General features: G+C 36.3%; 1 protein-coding gene across 16 annotated transcripts in view; it reads right to left on the minus strand.

Moving 5' to 3' along the window:
* NAALADL2 (N-acetylated alpha-linked acidic dipeptidase like 2) overlaps window positions 1-19,196 on the minus strand; it is a 672,041-nt gene that overhangs the window by 373,999 nt on the left and 278,846 nt on the right. For all 16 annotated transcript variants that reach the window (XR_010611523.1, XM_065674560.1, XM_065674551.1 and 13 more), the window contains one exon: window positions 12,182-12,301. Coding sequence is in view for 15 of the 16 variants with exons in the window: in XM_065674560.1 (XP_065530632.1) it covers window positions 12,182-12,301 (120 nt within the window). In the remaining variant the exon portion in view is untranslated. The remainder of the gene's footprint in view (window positions 1-12,181; window positions 12,302-19,196) is intronic.

Genomic DNA, 19,196 nt, shown 5'->3' on the forward strand with positions numbered 1-19,196 from the left:
GAAATGACTCTTCAAAGAGAAAAACGCAACGCCAGATTTTGTCCTTGCAATGTTCAGCAGCCTCACATGCATTTTGTAAGATCTCATACTGTTGTAATTAGCTAATTTGTAATGAATTGCCCTACACTGAAAAGTCAAAAAAGAAAAAAGAAAAAAATAAATTAAGTACTCTGGAGTAAGAACATCTGTACTTTCTTTTTTCACTCTGTATCACCCTTCCAACCCTATTTTGTTGGCAAGGGCAACAGCTATCTTTTAAAGAGGCTCCCCACAATGCCAAGTGTGAAGCACTCTGCAAAAAGGATAGTTAGACTAGTAGATCTTTCAAAACAAGAAAGATATATAATGTTTTGAATGGGACTGTTGCTAAACACTGTTCTTAGGCAGAAAAGTAGGTGAGGTCACCATTCTCCTAATGCATTCCAAATGTCTTCCTTGTATGCCATTTTTTAAGGCACGTGTACAGCACCTTACCATGAAAAGAACTTCATTGCCAGACACAGTAAGAGCCCATAAACCCTGAGTAAGCCTCAAAATTTATCTGATACTGGAAACAGCAGATGCAATGTATTGCACATTTACGTGATTCAACTGCAATGCTAAGAGGGAAAATTAAGACGGTATACATGATTATTGGGAGAAAGTAATTTCTACAGCAGTAGAATGATATAGGCACAGGACTAATTAATTTCTAATCTGTCATAATGTTTCCCTAAACCTGGAATCCAAGAATGGCCTGAACTAGCAGATATGAACTTGCCTTTTCCTCATACTATATAATATGATAAACAGGAATGGGACATAGGTGGTTAAGCAGATTAAAGATTATTGTATTTCCTCTGAGATTAGAGTTGGAGGCCTAACTGAAATGAGTTGTCAGGTCAGTTCCTCAATAGACATATTGCATCATAAAACCATCAAAATATAATTGAATACTGATATAAAAAGCAATACAGTCAATTCCCATGCTAAGGAAACCCAATATTGACTTAGAAGTGAAAAATATGCTTCTTTCTTGTTGAAAGGGTGGTCTCTCTAGGTCACCTCAAGGTCACCTCTGAGGCTGCGTGGTAAGAGCTCTTATGATGCCTGCATAATAATTTACAGTGGGAAAACATAAATAACAGGTTTGACTGTCAGTGCAGGCACTCCTCCAACCTTCACAAACTGCAAATTCTCCATCCTTGATCTAAAATATTACCTGTATCCAGCCACAACTGTACACTGTGCTGACAAATCTCAGCCCACACACATACTATGATTATTTAGAATTACAAGGTGATCACCACCAACAACATGAGGTTTTTGGTTTGTTCAGTTGGCGGGATATTTAATCTGATGAAGAACCTGCTTTTTAGAGAAATTTGAAGTATGCAATGTGAAATTTGGAACTATTAATGAAAAATGTTATTAGTTATTATATGCATCCTAAGCCATTTTAGGAAAGTAGACCCCATCAATTTTAATTTAAGGTTCCAGCGATTGTGATCACACAGCTTTTGTCTTCAAGTAAACATCAGGTAGCTCAGGAATCTTTTTGTATGCAATATCCTCGATTGACCATTTATATCAAAAAGCATTAAAACCAATATTAAAAAAAAAATCAATCACCATAAATGACCACAACTCACTTCAAATATGGAAAATTAACAACTCTCAGAAAATTGCTTAGAAAAAATGTAACACTACAAAAAAAACAACCAACCAACCAACCAACCGAGCCCCAACACCACACACACACATCCCCAAACAAAATAAACTCACAAAAAACCCACTCATAAACCTCAAACCCACTTAAACCCCATAAGAATATACTAGGATAAGATAGAAATTAAAGCAAGTTGCCATTAGAGCTAGATCTAGAGAAAACAAGATAGATACAACTTTGTGATTGATGTTGGTGTCTGTGAACCATTCGCTCAGACCTAAAGATGAAATTAAAATACTTGAGCTCTCTTATTGCAATGCACAACCTTTCCATGTTAAGTGAAAATCTGTTCACTGTGGAAGAACTGCCTTCTGAACAGAAGGTCGGTTTAGTATTTTGGCAATCGAAACAAGATATTCCAAGTGGCTATTGCTGTACTTGCAAAGAGGATGCCAATTATATTTGTAACGATTTACTTGGGTTTTTTTTTAATTTGCAAATTCATGCACAGGCATCGAGAGACCCCAACAGCAAAAAAGTTACTTTGGTGTTCTTCTTCTTCAGCATTATACAAAGAAAGAGGAAATGGAAAAAAGTAATGGTAAAAGCTCCTGAGACGCGAGACCCCTGAAAATCCTGAGGACAAGCAGTTATATATTTTATCCACCCACATTCCATAAAATCCAACTACAGAGGATCTGAAAAGAATGCATCAAATAACACCAAGGAAAATAATACAGAACTTTCATAGGCTATAGAATGTAAAGTATAAAAAACTAGTTCCACTGATTCCAATGAAAAGGTTGCCTATCAGCATTCAGTAAGACCATGTTTCAACTCAAAATTCTGTTCACAATACAAACTATGGGTATATTTGAAAGGGCAGAATTCAGATTTTCATACATAAATCACAAGTTCTGATTTTGTGAACCAGTACTCACAGATGAGTGTCTAAAGCCATGTAGAACAAATGCAAATCAAACCAAGGCTTGAACCTGGCTTTATTTCCTAAAATGTATGGCCAGCTTCAATGCTGTTTCTATTCAGATTTAGAGAACCCATGGTGTAACTGAACCTTTTTTTTTTTTTTCCTTTTTTTTTTTCCTTAACTGTGTTAACTTTGCTGCATTTTAAAGGACTGATGACGAAAAAAATCCCCAAAACCACAAACAAAAAACCCCAAGACTTTTGATACCTTTCAAATCAGTTCACAGACATGTAAACAAACTGATCAGTAAGAACTATCTACTGTGAGAAAAAGACCTAAAAGAGCATTAAAAGGCCACAGAATAGTCATATCTTCTTAATAAAATAACAAACCTAGAACATGCCACAGAACATGCCATAAACTCAAACCCACTACAGAATGAGGGAAGTACTTCTAAACCACTTGTTGCCTAAAGAAAGACGATCTTTCCTCTGTTCACTATTTCAGAAAATAGAAAATAACCAGTATGTGCAGTACTGATCTTTATCCTTTGCAGACCTGTTCAAGCAGGCAGTGCTGAAGATTAATGGCATGGACTGCATTCCTTCACCTCGTCCACTGGCTGGTGTTTTCAAAAAACCAAAGGACAGGTCTGTTCTGGCAAGATGAGATTTTGTATATTCACTCTTCATCTCTACTCATAGCTCCTGTACCTTCCATTTTCTTTTTCACTTTCTCGGCTGTTGTTGAAATCAAACTACATGATGTGGAAAAAAACCCACCCAGATAATTTGTCTGTCAATGGCTTTCTTTTGAAGTCCAAACTCAAATAATTTGAAAAGGCAGCTCAATTAGCAGCTTGGGTAGAAAATTATGCCTATAATTTCCTACACAAGCAGCAGAAAAAGTGCCAAGGCCACTTGCAGAAGTATGTGCAGAAAGAGCATATTTAAAACATTTAGATTTTAGGATGGAAAATCAAAGTGCGTAAGATACCTCCTACTGCCCTGCACACAAGCAGCTGATCAGCTGTGTGGATTTAGGCCTCTGAGGTACAAATTGAGGCAATGGATTTCTTCGCTCAGCTGTGCTTCAAAACAATTGCCTCACAGCAAAGTCATTTCACTTAAGTTTGCACCATTGGTCAGGACATAGCACTTGGACAGCAAATTGGATGATCGCATTTACTACTCACTTTTTAAGGGCTTGACAGAATAGAAGATTATGCTTGGGTTTCATACCTCTAAAATCTGACAAGTGTTTGAGAAGACGCCAGAATAAATTTTTTATGAGTCAGCCATCCTCCATTTTTGAATGGAAGCCACTTACTGTCTCACTCAATTTAAGCCTACTGTATTAAAAGGAAGAGACCTGCTATAAAATGGTCAGCCCTTCCATCAGGAAACAGCAATTCACAATGGGAGATAGCCTAATTTTTCAAAGGATGAATTTAATATATGTAGAGAATGTTCAATTAAGCACCCAATCGAGTATATGAATATTTAGAATTATTTTCCCAAGAGAAAATTAAGTGTTCAGTGCTACTGGAGATAACAGGACTATGTACCCAGTCAAATAACTAAAAGTTCAGTGTTTGATTCAGCAGAACGACTTCAGGAAAGAGATAACAGGAACTACAGCTGGGAATGTAAGCATGCCTGCAAAATGTCAATGACTTCTCAAACCATTCAGGGAAAATTCTGTGGCATCAGACATTCAGAATAATCAATACTTGCTTTTGCTTATTAACTGGCATGTCCCCTTGTTTACTCTGCTAATAGCACATTTTTCCTTTCACTGAAACAAATCCAGGGGTTTATAATCACAAAGGAAATGAGTAATAACCAAAAGTCCTTTTACTGATGCAACCAAAAGGCTAATTACTTCAGAATATTGACAAGCTTTGCTATAATACCCTTCCTTCCAGACTTCAATTGCTTTTCTCCTACACCACCCCTGACATATTCTTCTTACTGCTTAGAAGAGCAAATTACTTTCTGCTATTTATACTATGGAGAGAAGGAATTCTCACTCTGCTGTTATTTACTGCAGTGCATTTGACTAAAGGGATGAGAGCAAATTTTTGTCAAGTATTTCATATTCGTCTGGACAGATACAGATTGGATTTATAAGTGCACTGGCATTGTTTCACTTTTAGATGGTACAGGTCCCAGTACATCATCATTCAAATGATGGATTAAGTATGAGCTAAATTGACATGCTCGGTTTCAATTATTTTGGGTAGTAACAGCCTTCTAGAAACTGAACAATAGAGCTCAGCATCATTTGGTTCCAATCAGCAATACAAAACAACTCTTCTGATTCGTTTGTTGGTTTTTTTGGGTTTTTTTTTTTTTGGGTTTTTTTTTCATTAACTATAGATTTCTCAAGCCAGTATCATTTTCATTCCCATAGTACCTCACACACGGGGAGGGGGGGGGGAAGAATAATTGGTACTTTCTGTTTGTTTTTTTTTTTTTTTAATCTATGTTTTAAACTAAGTTTGCCAATACAAATTTAAATTATGACCTCAGGATGAAGCAATAAGTGATAAATCTGTGCAGAGAGACTGCGACTTGCTTTTTCAACTCTTGTATGTGTACTCAATCGGCTGGGGGTGGATTTCTTAGTCACCCCAACACAGAACAGATTTATGATACCAACGCAGGGTGTCTCCAGGCTTTTCTAACTAGCTATTATGGTTCATTCCTTCTGTTCAAAGGGAAAAGAAAACATTACTATTAGTCAAAGCAGGAGGAATATAACTGAAAACTACATCTACCAATCTCTTAAATTCGATACACTGTCAGATGAGGGAAAATGCATGGTCTTTCATCAAAACAAACACAAATTTTCTCTGTCACCACTGAAGAGCAAAACAGCCTGTGCATTATTCCAAGCATCATGAAATCAGGAAGAGATGAGTAAAAGAATAACTCAAAATACAGGATTGATGGCAGTGTGAAACCTCAATTACATAAGCAGCTCTTTGGTATAGACTACTGCTCACTAAATTTTTTGAAGGCCTTGGTACAGGATTTTTTTTACATAGGAAGAAGAGGAAGAAATTAAAATGAAGGCTTTTTCAGGCTGAACAGATTAAAGAAACTAGTTGATGAGGGAGAAGGTTAACCTTCTTCTTAGGGAGAACCCTAACTCTGATCTTTTTTTGGGGAAAAAAAAAAAGGATAAAGGGTAGCAATAAAATAAACTGACTTGAAGGAGTGAATCTTTTCTAAATTCAGGGGAGACAAATGCTAAGGGAAAAAGAAACACAAACCAACTAATAATTCCTTGGAGACAAAGTAAGAACTAGTGCATTTTGTAGGAATATAATTTGGCTAAATAGCAAACTCTACAGATATGACCATTATCAATCAATCTGAACTCAGCTTGGATAATTCAAGAGGAACTCTCCAGATTTTGGGAATCAAGGCAAGACATTAAGAGAACAATAAATTAGAACCTGAGAAACAAGATGCTATTCAAGAGGGTGTTACTAGATAATCTCCATCAGATCTAGATGCCCAAGTACTGTTCTATAGGCTTCTTTAAGTTGTACACATACTACCTATACCTGTGGCTCAAATTTTCAAGAAGAGGCTTGGGAGGGGACATAATATCATTAAAAATCCCATATTACTCCCATGAAAAATGGGTATATAAAGACTCAGGCACCTTGGAAAAAATTCTACCCTAGAAAACCCCAAACCACAACAAACAAAACAATCCAAAAAACCTGAAACCAAACCAAACCAAAAGAAAAAAAGAAGAAAACAACACCAACCAAACGTCAGTGTCCTTAATAATTAAAAGTATAAGGTGTTGAACTTCCCTAAAAAAAAAAAAAAAAAAGATTTTATACAGTATAATTTTTAATATCTATATGCTCATATTGTATACAAATATTCATATATATACACATATACACACACATATACATGTGTGTATATATATAGGGAGCGAGGAAGGGATGGAAGGAGAAAGTCACAGTTAAATGGAGATTTAAAACGCAATCTTCAGTTATATGGGATAGCCATAAAAAGTACCAGAGGAAAAGAAATAAATAATGTAGACAAGTAGAAAAGTGAAATTACTTTCTCCAAAGTAAACTTTTTAAAACTAACACAGTTATTAAATAGAAGTATTTTTGCAAGTTGCCTTTATTCTGGGAATCTTTAATATTTTTCATTTAGTAAATCCTTATCCATAAGTGCCTGCCAATAACCTCTGCATAAGCATCCAAGCACTCACATTTCTAAAGTTTATGACAGTTAAAAAGCAATTTTATGAATATTTATGATGGCAGTAAATTATTAAAATAAATATAGATATTTACACAGTAGAACAACATCTTCATTTAATGGATGTTAATGTTAATATGTGAACATTTTAAAGATGAAGTGGTGTGGCCTTCAGGGCTTTTGTTACTCTATTAGGAGTTAATTTAGGATAGAAATTATGGCTTTTTCTTGAATCCCAACCCCAAAAGATTTAATCATGCTCAAGACTCACATCATTTTTCAAACAATCAATCTGGTGATGGTATTTCCAGACAGTGCAGATCTCCTCAGAACAGAAAAGCCTCCTCCCTACAAATAAAGCCTTCTATGGCTTCTTTTATGTGCTTGCAGATACTCCAACAAGCTTTAGGGCAGAGAAGCTGGGTGCTAGCGAGGTAGTTACATCAATCTTTCTTTCTCCACATAATTTATCCTAAAAGAATACATTTCTTGTCTACAAATGCAGCAGACAATTCGAGTTGCTCTTTCTCAAGATGTTATACATCACCAAAATTTCATCATCTTTGCCCACGTTTATAGATCCTCCTGATTCAAGGACACCAGGGAGTCTGCTTTGATATCCTGTATGTAACTGGCTACTGAAGCTCCCCCGTGATCCCAATAACCCAGGTTCCACCAAACCACAAATTTTACTTCTAGACAGAACACCAGGAGGCAGTTACTTTCAACAAGAAGACATGAGGAAGCAAGTACTCTACCTTTTTTATGGTAGGCATTCTAAAAGTTGTGCTTCACTTATGTTCTAGATTTGTCTCAATTCAGCTTTCTCCTTAAGTAAGTTTTTCTTCCTTAGTCCAGTGCCCTCTTTATTGAAAAACAACCCAGTTCTCTTAAGTGCCTCAGATTAGTTTTAAGATCCCTTTAGGAGTAGGCATAGTAGTTTGAAATTTCTCCTTCTGTCAGTTACTCAGCACTGTGAATTATTCTGGCTAGAGAGACAGAAATTACTAGCACCATGGCTATGCCAAGTTAACGTACAACACGAGTACTCCTTGTATGCTTCATTGCTCAGTCTGCTGGTTTAGTTTGTATTCCTATAGGAAACTGTCACTCCAGGTGCTGGAAGCAGTAAATTCCTAAACCTTTTAGTTGCATTTGAAAATGACTCTGCCGTTGCCATACTGTAACTTGTTGCAGCCCTTGAAGCATTTCTACCATTCTTTTCTTCCACCTTTAATATTAATTTTATAATAGACAGTCTTGCTCCCTTACTGACCTTAAGAGTGCCATATCAATGGTAAAAACCCTAAGCCTCTACTCCACTCTGATATATACATAGGTTAATACATATCCATTTTTATCTATTCTTTTTATCACAGCAATGTAAGCTCTACCTGTTTCTTTTCTCCCCAAAAGTCAACACTCTTTTTGATACTTTGTTATAAAGGTACCATCCCTACTCTTTCTTTTTAGACAGATAATTTATCGTATCATAGAACTGGTTGGGTTGGAAGCGATCTTAAAGATCACCTAGTTTCAATACCCTGCCGCAAGCAGGGACACTTTCCACTAGACCACGTTGCTCAAAGCCCCGTCCAACTTGGCCTTGAACGCTTCCAGGGATGGGGCGTCCATCATGTGGCTGTAGTAACATATTCTTTATCTGAAAAGGTTTAGCTTAAGGGACCAAGACATGTCTGTGTGGCTCTGCCAGTACTCTAGGAAATGTGTTCCCTGCCATTGCTGCTGCTCCTGTTATCCTTTTCAGATACTACATTACATATGTTTCAGTGGAACAGAAACACAACACTCCCAACAAAATCTGAAAACATATTCAATTACAAAAATAACTAAAGGTCAGATTTCTACATATCTTATTCTCACAAAGCAGCTTAAATTTTTGATCCTTACCAAATTTAATCACAATTACTCTCATTGTGGATTCAACTGCACATTCTAACAGGACATTAACTTCAGGCTTTTCTGCTTCAAATTCCCTGATATTGTGGTTTAAGCCTAGCCAGTAACACAGAAGCACACAGCTGCTCGCTCACTCCCTGCCTTCTTGCTCTTCCACTTCCACATGACTACAATCTCTGAACCCTGTCTATTGTTTTCAGTGTGTCAGAAGGTATGAAAGAGGGGCCCATTCTGAAAGACTGAAAGTAGAAGCTCCAAATTATTTTCAACCTTGATGCTCCCCCTAATTTTGTACCCTATTCAATCTCCATACTAAACTAAATCTCTACAGCAAAAAATATTGTCAGTAATACAGTAACTATTTCAAATCTTCAAATTTCCATCATGTGGCCTTGCTTCTATAAATTAACCCGTTCTACATGAAGCTGTTTTCTACCAGCACATACTTCTTTCTGTCAATGTGATGTAAAGAAATGTTAACTTTTCATGGTAAGTCTTTTGCCAGCAGCAGTATAGTATTTCTTTCAGGGATTTTCCAATGGACTCAATATGGAGCTTAAGAAGAGTTGAAATGAAAAAAGGCAAAGTAAAAACACAAAAGGGGAAAATAGGAAAAACATGAAAAACAAGCAGTAAAAGAAAGCAAAAAGCATACACATGCAAGGGAAAATGAAAGCTGAAACGGAGACAAGTGTAGAAACTTGGTTATGAAGATGAAATCTTGTGCAGGATCTATAAAAACCAGACCCAAATAGAGAGTGAGATATTTGCGTAATATAAAGTAATAATGAGAAATTAAAGGACATAAAATTGGGGAAAAATACAAGTTAAATACACAAAATTAGAAAGAAAACCAGTAAAAATGTATCTATGTAGTGACAGCTCTGTTATGAGCTACCACTCTGTTTTAATGTGATGTGAAACCAAACATGTGGAAGGCAGAGGTAAAGAAAATATAGGAAGAGGGATGTATTTGCTGGAACAGAAATCTGAGACTCGATAAGTACAGGAACATAAACATTAGGGGGAAAAGGGGAAAATGATGCAAAAAGTGGATTCAGTAGAGAGAGATTGTGTCCATTTAAACCAGCAGGACTTGATGTTTATGGCAGACTTTCTCTTATACTTCTAATATTCCTTATAAAAGAATAATCTATTTCTCATATCTTACTGCATATTTTCTCATGAGAAAAGTAAAGCTTACAATTATTTCACAATTAAAGAGACACAATTTATATCCTAAAACAAAACCCACCCCCCCAAAAAAAAAAACAAAACAAAAAACCCATCAATCAATCAATCAAACAAACAAACAAACCAACAAAACAAAACCATTTTCAACCTCAAACAGAAGAAATACCAAATAAAGAGAAAGCTTCCATACCTCAGTTTGTGCTCCGGAAGGTGCGAGTAACAGAGTGGCAGAACATAAAACGTAGGTCTGGGGAGCTGTATTTTTAGCTCAGTCCCTGAGTGTGCATTCAAAATCAATCTCTTGAGCATATCACACTTTGGTTCATATTATGTAACAGAGTGTGGATTCTTTCGGAATAGCAAATGAGCACCAAAAGTGTGGCTATCACACCTAATCCACCAGTTTGCACTTACTTCCTGGGATTAGACTACAGCCAACCCAAACTAACAGTTCCTGAGATGACCCCTGTCCTCAGCACCAATTGTTTTTCCCTACTATTCAGGTGGCATTACTTCCTAATTTAGACATAGCAAGCACTTAGAGAACACAAATTGGTAAAAGGCCACCTCACAGACACTGCAGACAGTGCTATTACAGCAACCTTTGCATCTTTATCAAATCCCTACTATATGAGCCCCGATTGCTATTTCATTGTTGTTGTCAGTGGTGAAATGCAGTGTGAGATCTATTGCTGGAAATGCACAACAGCCAAGTTCTAACAGTGATAACTGACCTTTCGTGGGTGTAATTAAATTGCATCTAAATAATTTAAATAAACAGCTAAAGCTACTCAGTTGAAAATGGCACTTTTATTAAGACAAATATTGTTATTATAGAACAAAATTTTCAGGGGTTATTTTCTGAACCTGTGTCATCATCTCAACTGTGCTTTCTATGGCCAACGGAGCAGATCCTGATTCTTTTAATTATAGGATCTGGAGTCACTGTTCTTTTATAATTGCTCTCATGAATTGGGAATGAATGAATTAAATATTTATCGGACTAGTATATTTTCTGAAAGGCAAAACAGCACTTTTGTTTATAAAATATTTTCAATAGAAGGCAGTTACTCGACACTGCAGTTTAAATGTGGTTTACACATTGAGTCTATGATGTCTAACATACAAGTGGACTACTGAGCTCCATCTCTGCACTTGCTGGAGTTGGAGGAAAAATTACAGACACATACACATAGCCACAGATATCCCTTCCCACACAACTTCAACCAAAGGAGAAGGAAGAAAAATATGTTTCTCGTTCTGAACTTATCATTATCTGAACACATTCATTATTCACATATTATTATCTGAACACATTCATAGACCAGTAAATCCTAGTGATTTTACAGGACTGATTGAACATTAAAGGCAGGGGGAAAACATGCCTATTTGTATATCACAGAGCAGTCTGCTTACACAGTTTACACAGCAGAAAACATCACAGAAGTTTATGTTCTTTTCCAGCTCTTAGTCCCTTTTGCCCCTCTGAGGTGTTAAGGACAGCAGAAAGAACCAAGGTGTCAAAGGCAAGTTCTTCACAGAGCAAGGCTGTATGTATGTATGTATGTCATGATTAAATCAAGTTACCTTGCAATTTCTTAAACAAATTCATAAACAATAGTGTTATTCTTCCTGTAGTGTACACTTCTGGTTACTACCTCACAGTCTCACTGCTGGCAGAAGCATACCTGCAGCAAGGCCCAAAGTGTTGGACTTTAACCACAGCCTGATGGGACTGGGAAGACCCACAGAAGCCTGAGGTTTGACTGAGCGCATACTGTGCTCTGCCTTCTCTCACAGCATGCCCAAACTACAGCCAGCAGACTAAGCAATATAAACAATTATATGTACATTTTTAGTATACACAGATCAAACTATTCCTGATCTCAGCTGCCTCCTCCCCTCCTCCTCTCCACATTCCCCTCATCCTTTTTCCCTTCCCCTTTTTACCCTCCCACCCTCCACCTCATGTTATTTACTTCTTTTAGGGATTTCTTTATTTACCAAAAGGCTTATAGTACACCCAGAGAAAATACACCATACTACCGGGATACTGTAAGATATGCAGCAAAATAAAGAACTGTAACACATAAAAGGCAGCACAGACCAAAGTGGCTAGTATTAAGAAAGAATCTGAATGCCAGTAAAACCCGACTTACTGGGATAGAATGGGAATGTCTTTGTTTTGGTATCTTGAAACTGAACGCACAAATAATTCAGCTGAAGCACAACAAGCATTTGACTAACCTTATAAAGTAAAGGTGATTGTCCTAGCTTCAAAAGTGCAATTTTTTTGGTCACGTTTGTAATGGCTTGAATCCGGATCAAGTCTGCCACAGTCCCATACTGTACATCAACAAGTTCTGCCTGTAAAGAGAAGACAAAAGTAAGGCTAAACCTAAACCCATCCATCACTAAGGGTGCTCCTTCACAGAAACTAAGCTGTCTGCATAAGTACAAGCACATGAGCAGAGTCCAACAATTACCTTACCTCCATTTTCTGATCAGAAAAACCTGTCATAACAAAGAGCTTGAGAATTTGATCTCACAGATGAATTTGTATCTTTGCAGTTTTCATTCAAAATTCATCAGCTGTGACAAAAAAAAACTTTTTTTTTTTTCCCCGTAGTTACAATAGGTGGTGCTGATTTGGATGAGAATTCCCCCTCATTAGCTACAGGAATGTATTTGAAACCATGTAAGGGATACTAACTCACATCTGTTAACTTCCTTAATTAGACTCTTATAAAGTGTTTCAGAAAATGAATGATTATACTGTTCACTTATCAAAATATATCGATAATACAAACTCTACCAATATACAGTTTTATTATGTGGTCTCGTGTGACTCCTGAGCAGTCTGAACTATTGAAGTATCTTCGCATAATCTATCAGTTATCCAAGCATTATACTCAGATAATTATAGTGGTAAACAGACTACACCTCTCTGACATGTAAGCTTTCCTATTAATACATATTTTGAAATTGTTTATAGTCATTTCCAACTAAATGAAAAGCTTTTAGAGCGTGAAGATGTTCAGCTCTTCAGTGAAGACACTGAAAGGATATGTAGTTAAGGTCTAAGTTATTAGTAAATGTCACGCATCAACAGTGATGGAAAAAACACATCAAAACTTGTTTTCAAGGATTATTTAAAAATAAATACATACATATATTTAATTTAAGAATGACCAAGGGCATATTTCTTACATTTTTATAGCAATAAATTCTGGTGCAGACCAAATATAAGGATAATCAGGCTTGTACATTATTATTTTAGAAAGTCATAGCAGCTCTCAGGACACCACCGAGGACATTCTGGAACATCACTGTGTTCACATAAAACACAGATATAAGAAGACACAGTAATGCTGCATGAATGTTCAAAAATTAAAATAAGATGAGCAGTACAAAATGGAGAAATTTCTCTTTCAAGTTCAGCTTTGGTAACAAGTATGGATTCATTGCCAAAGGCAACAGTTCTGATTTTGGGCATCTCTACACAAACTGTTTAAATTCTAGCAACAGTTGTTCTGGGTATGTAGGATGTGTGAAACTTTCCTAGATTCCTGAACACGGGCGTTGTAGGAAAGTGTTTACCCTTATACAACTGTAGCTGAATATTTTGTCTGAGTTTGCACGTCAACATTTAAGTTGAAATCATAAAAATTTTTTTGCCAAGGTTGCCGTCTTCTTAAATGTATTCTTTTAAATTTTCAAGTTAACAAGTTTCTAAGACTACAACATGTTGCAAGTACTGTATAAACAAAATATTTAGAAAGGTCATCCAAAGTTATAAAACACTTCTTGAACAGGCAAGCATCAGATTTAACACCAAATACTGAAGTGTAAGAACAGAAAATCTTGCACTTCATACAGTCTCTTCTGAAATATATGAAGCATTTAAAGAACTTGAAAACCATTTCCCAAGAAAACTGAAATTATGATTATAGGATGAAATAATTTTCCCCATGCGTTCATATTATTTGAAAAGTATGATAAAATCAAGTGAGGAAGTTTTTATACTAGAGGAAACTATTTTATATTTTGTCTCATCTCAGTCATCTGGTTAGAAAGAGTTCACCTCAAATGAGGAAAGTGTATTAACCAGTATACTTCCTTGAAATTCACATAAATTTTATCTCATTCTCTAGGTGTCAGCTTTATTTTAATTTCTACCTACAGACATGTCAATAGATACATCTGAGTGCAATAATTATTAGCATCTCCAAAGTCTTATGGCTTGAGAGGTTATATGTAGGCCAATTTCTTGGGAGACCTCTAATCTAATTCCTTTGGACCCAATGCCTTTCTCAATCTACCCTCAAGCAAAGCACAAATCAGAGCTTTCATCATTCATATGAGAGAAACTACATGGAATTTTCCTGAGGCAAAATCAATACACAAAGATGTAACATAATGAATTATCAAACTATTCACTTCTACAGCATGCCTGTGTGAAAATGAGATCTCTGCCCATCTACATTCATGTGCTGCTTCACATCATTTTTGCTAGCTGCTCCTCCAGAGTGCTATCCACTGCTCTGTAAACAACAAAACTACATGTTTGGACAATTATTAATGCATTTATCAACTGCCCTTGGATGTTCTTAGTTCATTCATGGACACAAACTGCATCTTCAAGAGCTATTCATTGGTCTTTCACAGGCAACACAGAAGCTCCATAAGAGCAGGATGAATAAAAGGCCCTAAAAAAGCACAACTCCTTTTCTAATTATGGGAGAACCAGAACTTGACTCCATGCTGCCCCAAACACTCTGCCAACCATGTTCTTTGCTCCAAATGTTAAAAGTAAGCCCCTTCATACATTGACAGTACATGTAAGAAGTCATTACATAATATAAAAAGCAGCTGGATATAATATAACGGTTATGCGTGCTTTCATTACACATCTTCCACATGAAGAGTATGTCAAAGCTCAATATATTAGAAGTCTTCATTTGCACTTGCCTGAAAATGAGTATGACCTACGTACGCATCTGCCCAACTTTGAGGGCACTTGCACACTTATATTTCACTGTAACTTTGAAGCAGTTCTCTTCTCAGCACAGGTCTTTGACCCTTAATTTTACCTTTTGTGGAATCATGGGTAAAAATATTGCACATGTCTAGCAAAGTAAGTTATCACACCCCGGTAACATCACATATAAGCCTAGCAGCTGGAGGTTTGCACAGCTAATCTCAGATCTAACTTAAAATGACAAAAAAAAAAGACTAATATCTTCTCCAGACTAAAACTACACATGGCTTGTCCTCTGCCAAGTGAAGTCAATAACCCACTGGAAGAGTTTAGAAGAAAATCACAATATTTTGGCACTACAGTCCAGAGCCTAATACATAAACATTAGATTATAAAAATAATTTTAAAGATTATTTCCATCCCTTCATTTCTACTGAACTTGAATACATGAGTAAAATTTCCAACACAAAGCAAAATACTTTGCACTACTTAAAACATCTCATCAAATATAGCACGGCAACACTATCTCAGAGATCAGAGAACAAATCAGGGTTTTTTTTTTAATTTAATACACTGGGATTCAACTAATCAGACCTTTTACTTATAAAATATTGGGGGGGGGGGGAGCTTTAGAAGAATGTTAAAGAATCCAAAGAGTGTCACCCTCTCAAAAATCAGCTGACAAATTAACAGTCCATTTATGTTGCACAGTCCCATTTTAATTTCATAATGTTCTAACACCTCCAAAAATGGGAATTAAATTCTCTATTCTTTCTTTTCCAGAAATGTTTATAGCATGATTTTACACATTCCGGGTATTTAAAAAGCAAAATACTGCACCCCGAAATACCCATATTTGAGAAACTGCTTTCTTTTGGTAGGATAATTCTGTTAAAAAACAGAAGAGAACTCATGCTTTTATCAGATGCTTGAAAAAGAGCACTTGTGTACTTGGGTTTAGATATGCAAGGGTAAATCCTCTTACCCTAGAAAGGGGAAACTGCTAAAGAATGAGTTGTTTTATCCATTTGAATTAGGTACTTACTCTTCAAATTGTTTCATGCTACGCTGTTTGAAAGATACGACTATTTAGGAATGAACTGTGAGCTGCAATATGGAGTTCAGTAATATTCCCCCATGCATGAAATGAAGTAGGGGTAGGTAATAAGCTAAACATTTTTAGAAAAAGTAATTATGTTAGACTTATCATTAGTTTCTAAGTCCCAATACGATTCTGAATGAGTTGTAAATATTCTGTCTTAAAAACTATGATAAAATGCCCCCAAAACAGAAAAGATACACAATCAGGACAGTCAAGGATCTTTTCCCAATTTCTTCTACTTATGTCCAAAACAAAAGAGAATAAAACAGGGTACTTCATCCAGACATGGAAATAAAAAAAGAGTAAAACACATCTTGGAACACGAAAGTGTGAAAAGGTGTAAGAAGCAGGTGGCAGCTGACGTCTTGAAAATGTTGAATACTATTTTAAAACTTTGCTTTCATTGCAAATGCTGAGGCAATAAAACAAACAGACAAAGTGTAAGTTAAACAGATAAAAAATAACAAAAATATGTTTCTCATATCACATTGTTATCATTCAGTCCACTTGAATGAGGAAAGGAATTTATGAACTGCCTTATACATCTGTATCCAATACACTGGGAAATCCTATAAAGAAATTAAAATTAATAATAATAATAATAATAATAATCCCACACAAACTAAAAAAACCCAAACAACCCATGCACAAAAAAATAACACCAACAACAAAAATCCCACAAAAATTCAAAGCCAGTACACCCAGAAAGAGATATTTCTTACAACCACCAAAAGCAGATAGAGCCAGTGCTAGTAAAAAGGTAGGTTTTAACTACATCCACTCTAGCTATCAAGGCTGGGGATCGCAGGATAGAAAAGCAAGTAGTTTTATTATTATTTCTTAATAAGGTCAGTATTGAGCAACCTCAAAGAAGTTTTATTTGAAAAGTGTAAACTTACGTAGAAAACAAAATCAAAAGTAGCATACAGGACTGCTGTGGTAAAAAATCTTAATGTTACATGCTGTTAGTGCCACCTCAAATCACGAATATGCTATATCAATCTGTTGATTCATATTAATGAACAGCTTCTACACAAACTATTTGGGAGGTCTGTAAAAGCTGCAGCTATGAAACTGAGTGATATTTAGTAGCACAGACAAGCTCATATTCCTGCCAGTCCTGACCTACCCACCAAAGGAGTGTCGGAAATGGATGACCTAAAGGCACTCCAAGTATTGAAGAAAACAAAATATTAAATGTCATATATACACTATATCTAGGATTGCTTATTTCTCAAAATTAAGACAATTTCTCAAAAAAACCACATACATAGTTCTACAAATATCAACCCCTAAGTTATGTGATTGTCCAGGCTCACTACATCCCCCTCCTTCCTTCAAGTCAATGTCCTTCATTTGTCCTTCAACATTAAGCTACGATTTTCAGGTTATTCACAAAATACAGGTAACAGAAACATCCAATGCATGATCAATCACAAGTAAATAACCTTACAAATAGTCATCCTGCCTAAAGTAACGCCAGCAAAATATAGTTGCAAATTCTATCCGAGAAGATGGCAGTCTGCAATCAGGACATTAGGCTAACTTTAATTAAACACTTCACTATAATTTATTCCACAGCTCTGAAACTGAGGCTGAAGACAGCATTCAGCAGAGCATAAAAGTAAACTCAAGCTGGTTGTAGATCAAAGCTGGACATCAACAAACACAAAGAAAGCTGCAAACATAAAACTACCTCTCCTCTAAAATTAGAGAAGAAGAAGAAAAGGGGAGATAAGGAAGCTGTGCCTAAGTATGCCAAATCATCTGTTAGCGCACAATCCGCTATGCTTTCTGATAGGAGCTGCTCCTCTCATTTTGGCCAAAAGCACTCTTCTGATAACCAGGGAAGCACAGCTGTTTCCCTGTGATTGCTACCACACAAGCCTCCTTCATCCTCCTACGGAACATGCCAGAGACAAAACAAACAGCCATAACCATCTTTTATATACTTACTGTATTTGTATAGGAAAGTTAGTATACAAAGGTCACATTCTAACTTTGTCCTTTGTCCAGTCAAAAAGAGGGACAGAGAGTTTTGTGTTTGTAGGTTTTGTGGCATGTACCTGAGGGCTGTCTCCAGTTCAACTGAAGTGATGAAGGTTTAACTAAGAAAGCCATGCACCTAACTATTGATTTCTTTTACAGTAATGGCACTCGGTATTAGTAGGATCAGTCAGTCTGTTCCTTCATGGTTAGGATTCACTGAAGGCAAGTGCAAGCACAAGTAAGTTTTATTTACAATTTTATCATAAAATGGTTTGTGTTGGAAGGGTCCTTAAAGATCATTTAGTCCCACCCCCCCTGGAATGGGTGTGGGGAGGGGGTTGTAACATGAAAGGTTAACTTCTTACAGAGCTGCTTTTGCTGTTAGAAAACCAAACCAAATCAAAACCTAAAACCAAATCCTTTCTTTGGAACTCAGTTTTCATGCAAACATCATACTTCAGTGTTTACAATAATTCAAAAAACCTACTAACTTTGAAATCTCCTGGTGAGCCTTCTACTCTCCTTATGAAAAATTTATCATAGGCCTCAAATTCCAAGCATACCATCTTCTGGCAGTAAATATTGCCCATAGTGTTTTGTGTGTCCTATGACACATGGCCATACCCAAACTGCCCGGGAAGTCTTGTAGATCATTTGGGGGTAATTACACAGAAATGCAGCTGTGATATCCTGCTAACAAACAAGCTGTATATTTGAAAGTAAACTCCTCTACCTTCTTCGCCAAATGTGGACACTGCTTATCCACACTCTATTTCTAATTGCACAGGATTCCCTATCCTTGAGTTTTGTGTGTCTCATTAAAAAAATGAAAGAGAAAAATAATCTTATGTCGTGAAAAATAATAAACTGATATATTTCCAAGCAACTGTGTGAGAAAAGCCAAAAAGAGACAATTTGTGCAGTTTGAATTTAAACATGCTGTCTGAGCTCAAAAAGGCAAATCATTACATATTTGGAATAACTGAAGCTAATTTTGCTGTGTTACAATACTAATCAATGCACCTGACCAACAACATCCAGGCAGATTTAAATCACAGAACTTCAATACTGCTCTACAAAGATTTATGTGTCCTGGTTTCAGCTGTGATAAAATTAATTTTCTTCTTAGCAGCTGGTACAGTGTTGTGTGTTGGCTTTAGTCTGAGAATAGCACTGGTAACAACAATGTT

This window comes from Lathamus discolor, chromosome 3, assembly GCF_037157495.1.
Source record: "Lathamus discolor isolate bLatDis1 chromosome 3, bLatDis1.hap1, whole genome shotgun sequence".
NCBI classification, from domain to species: domain Eukaryota; kingdom Metazoa; phylum Chordata; class Aves; order Psittaciformes; family Psittacidae; genus Lathamus; species Lathamus discolor.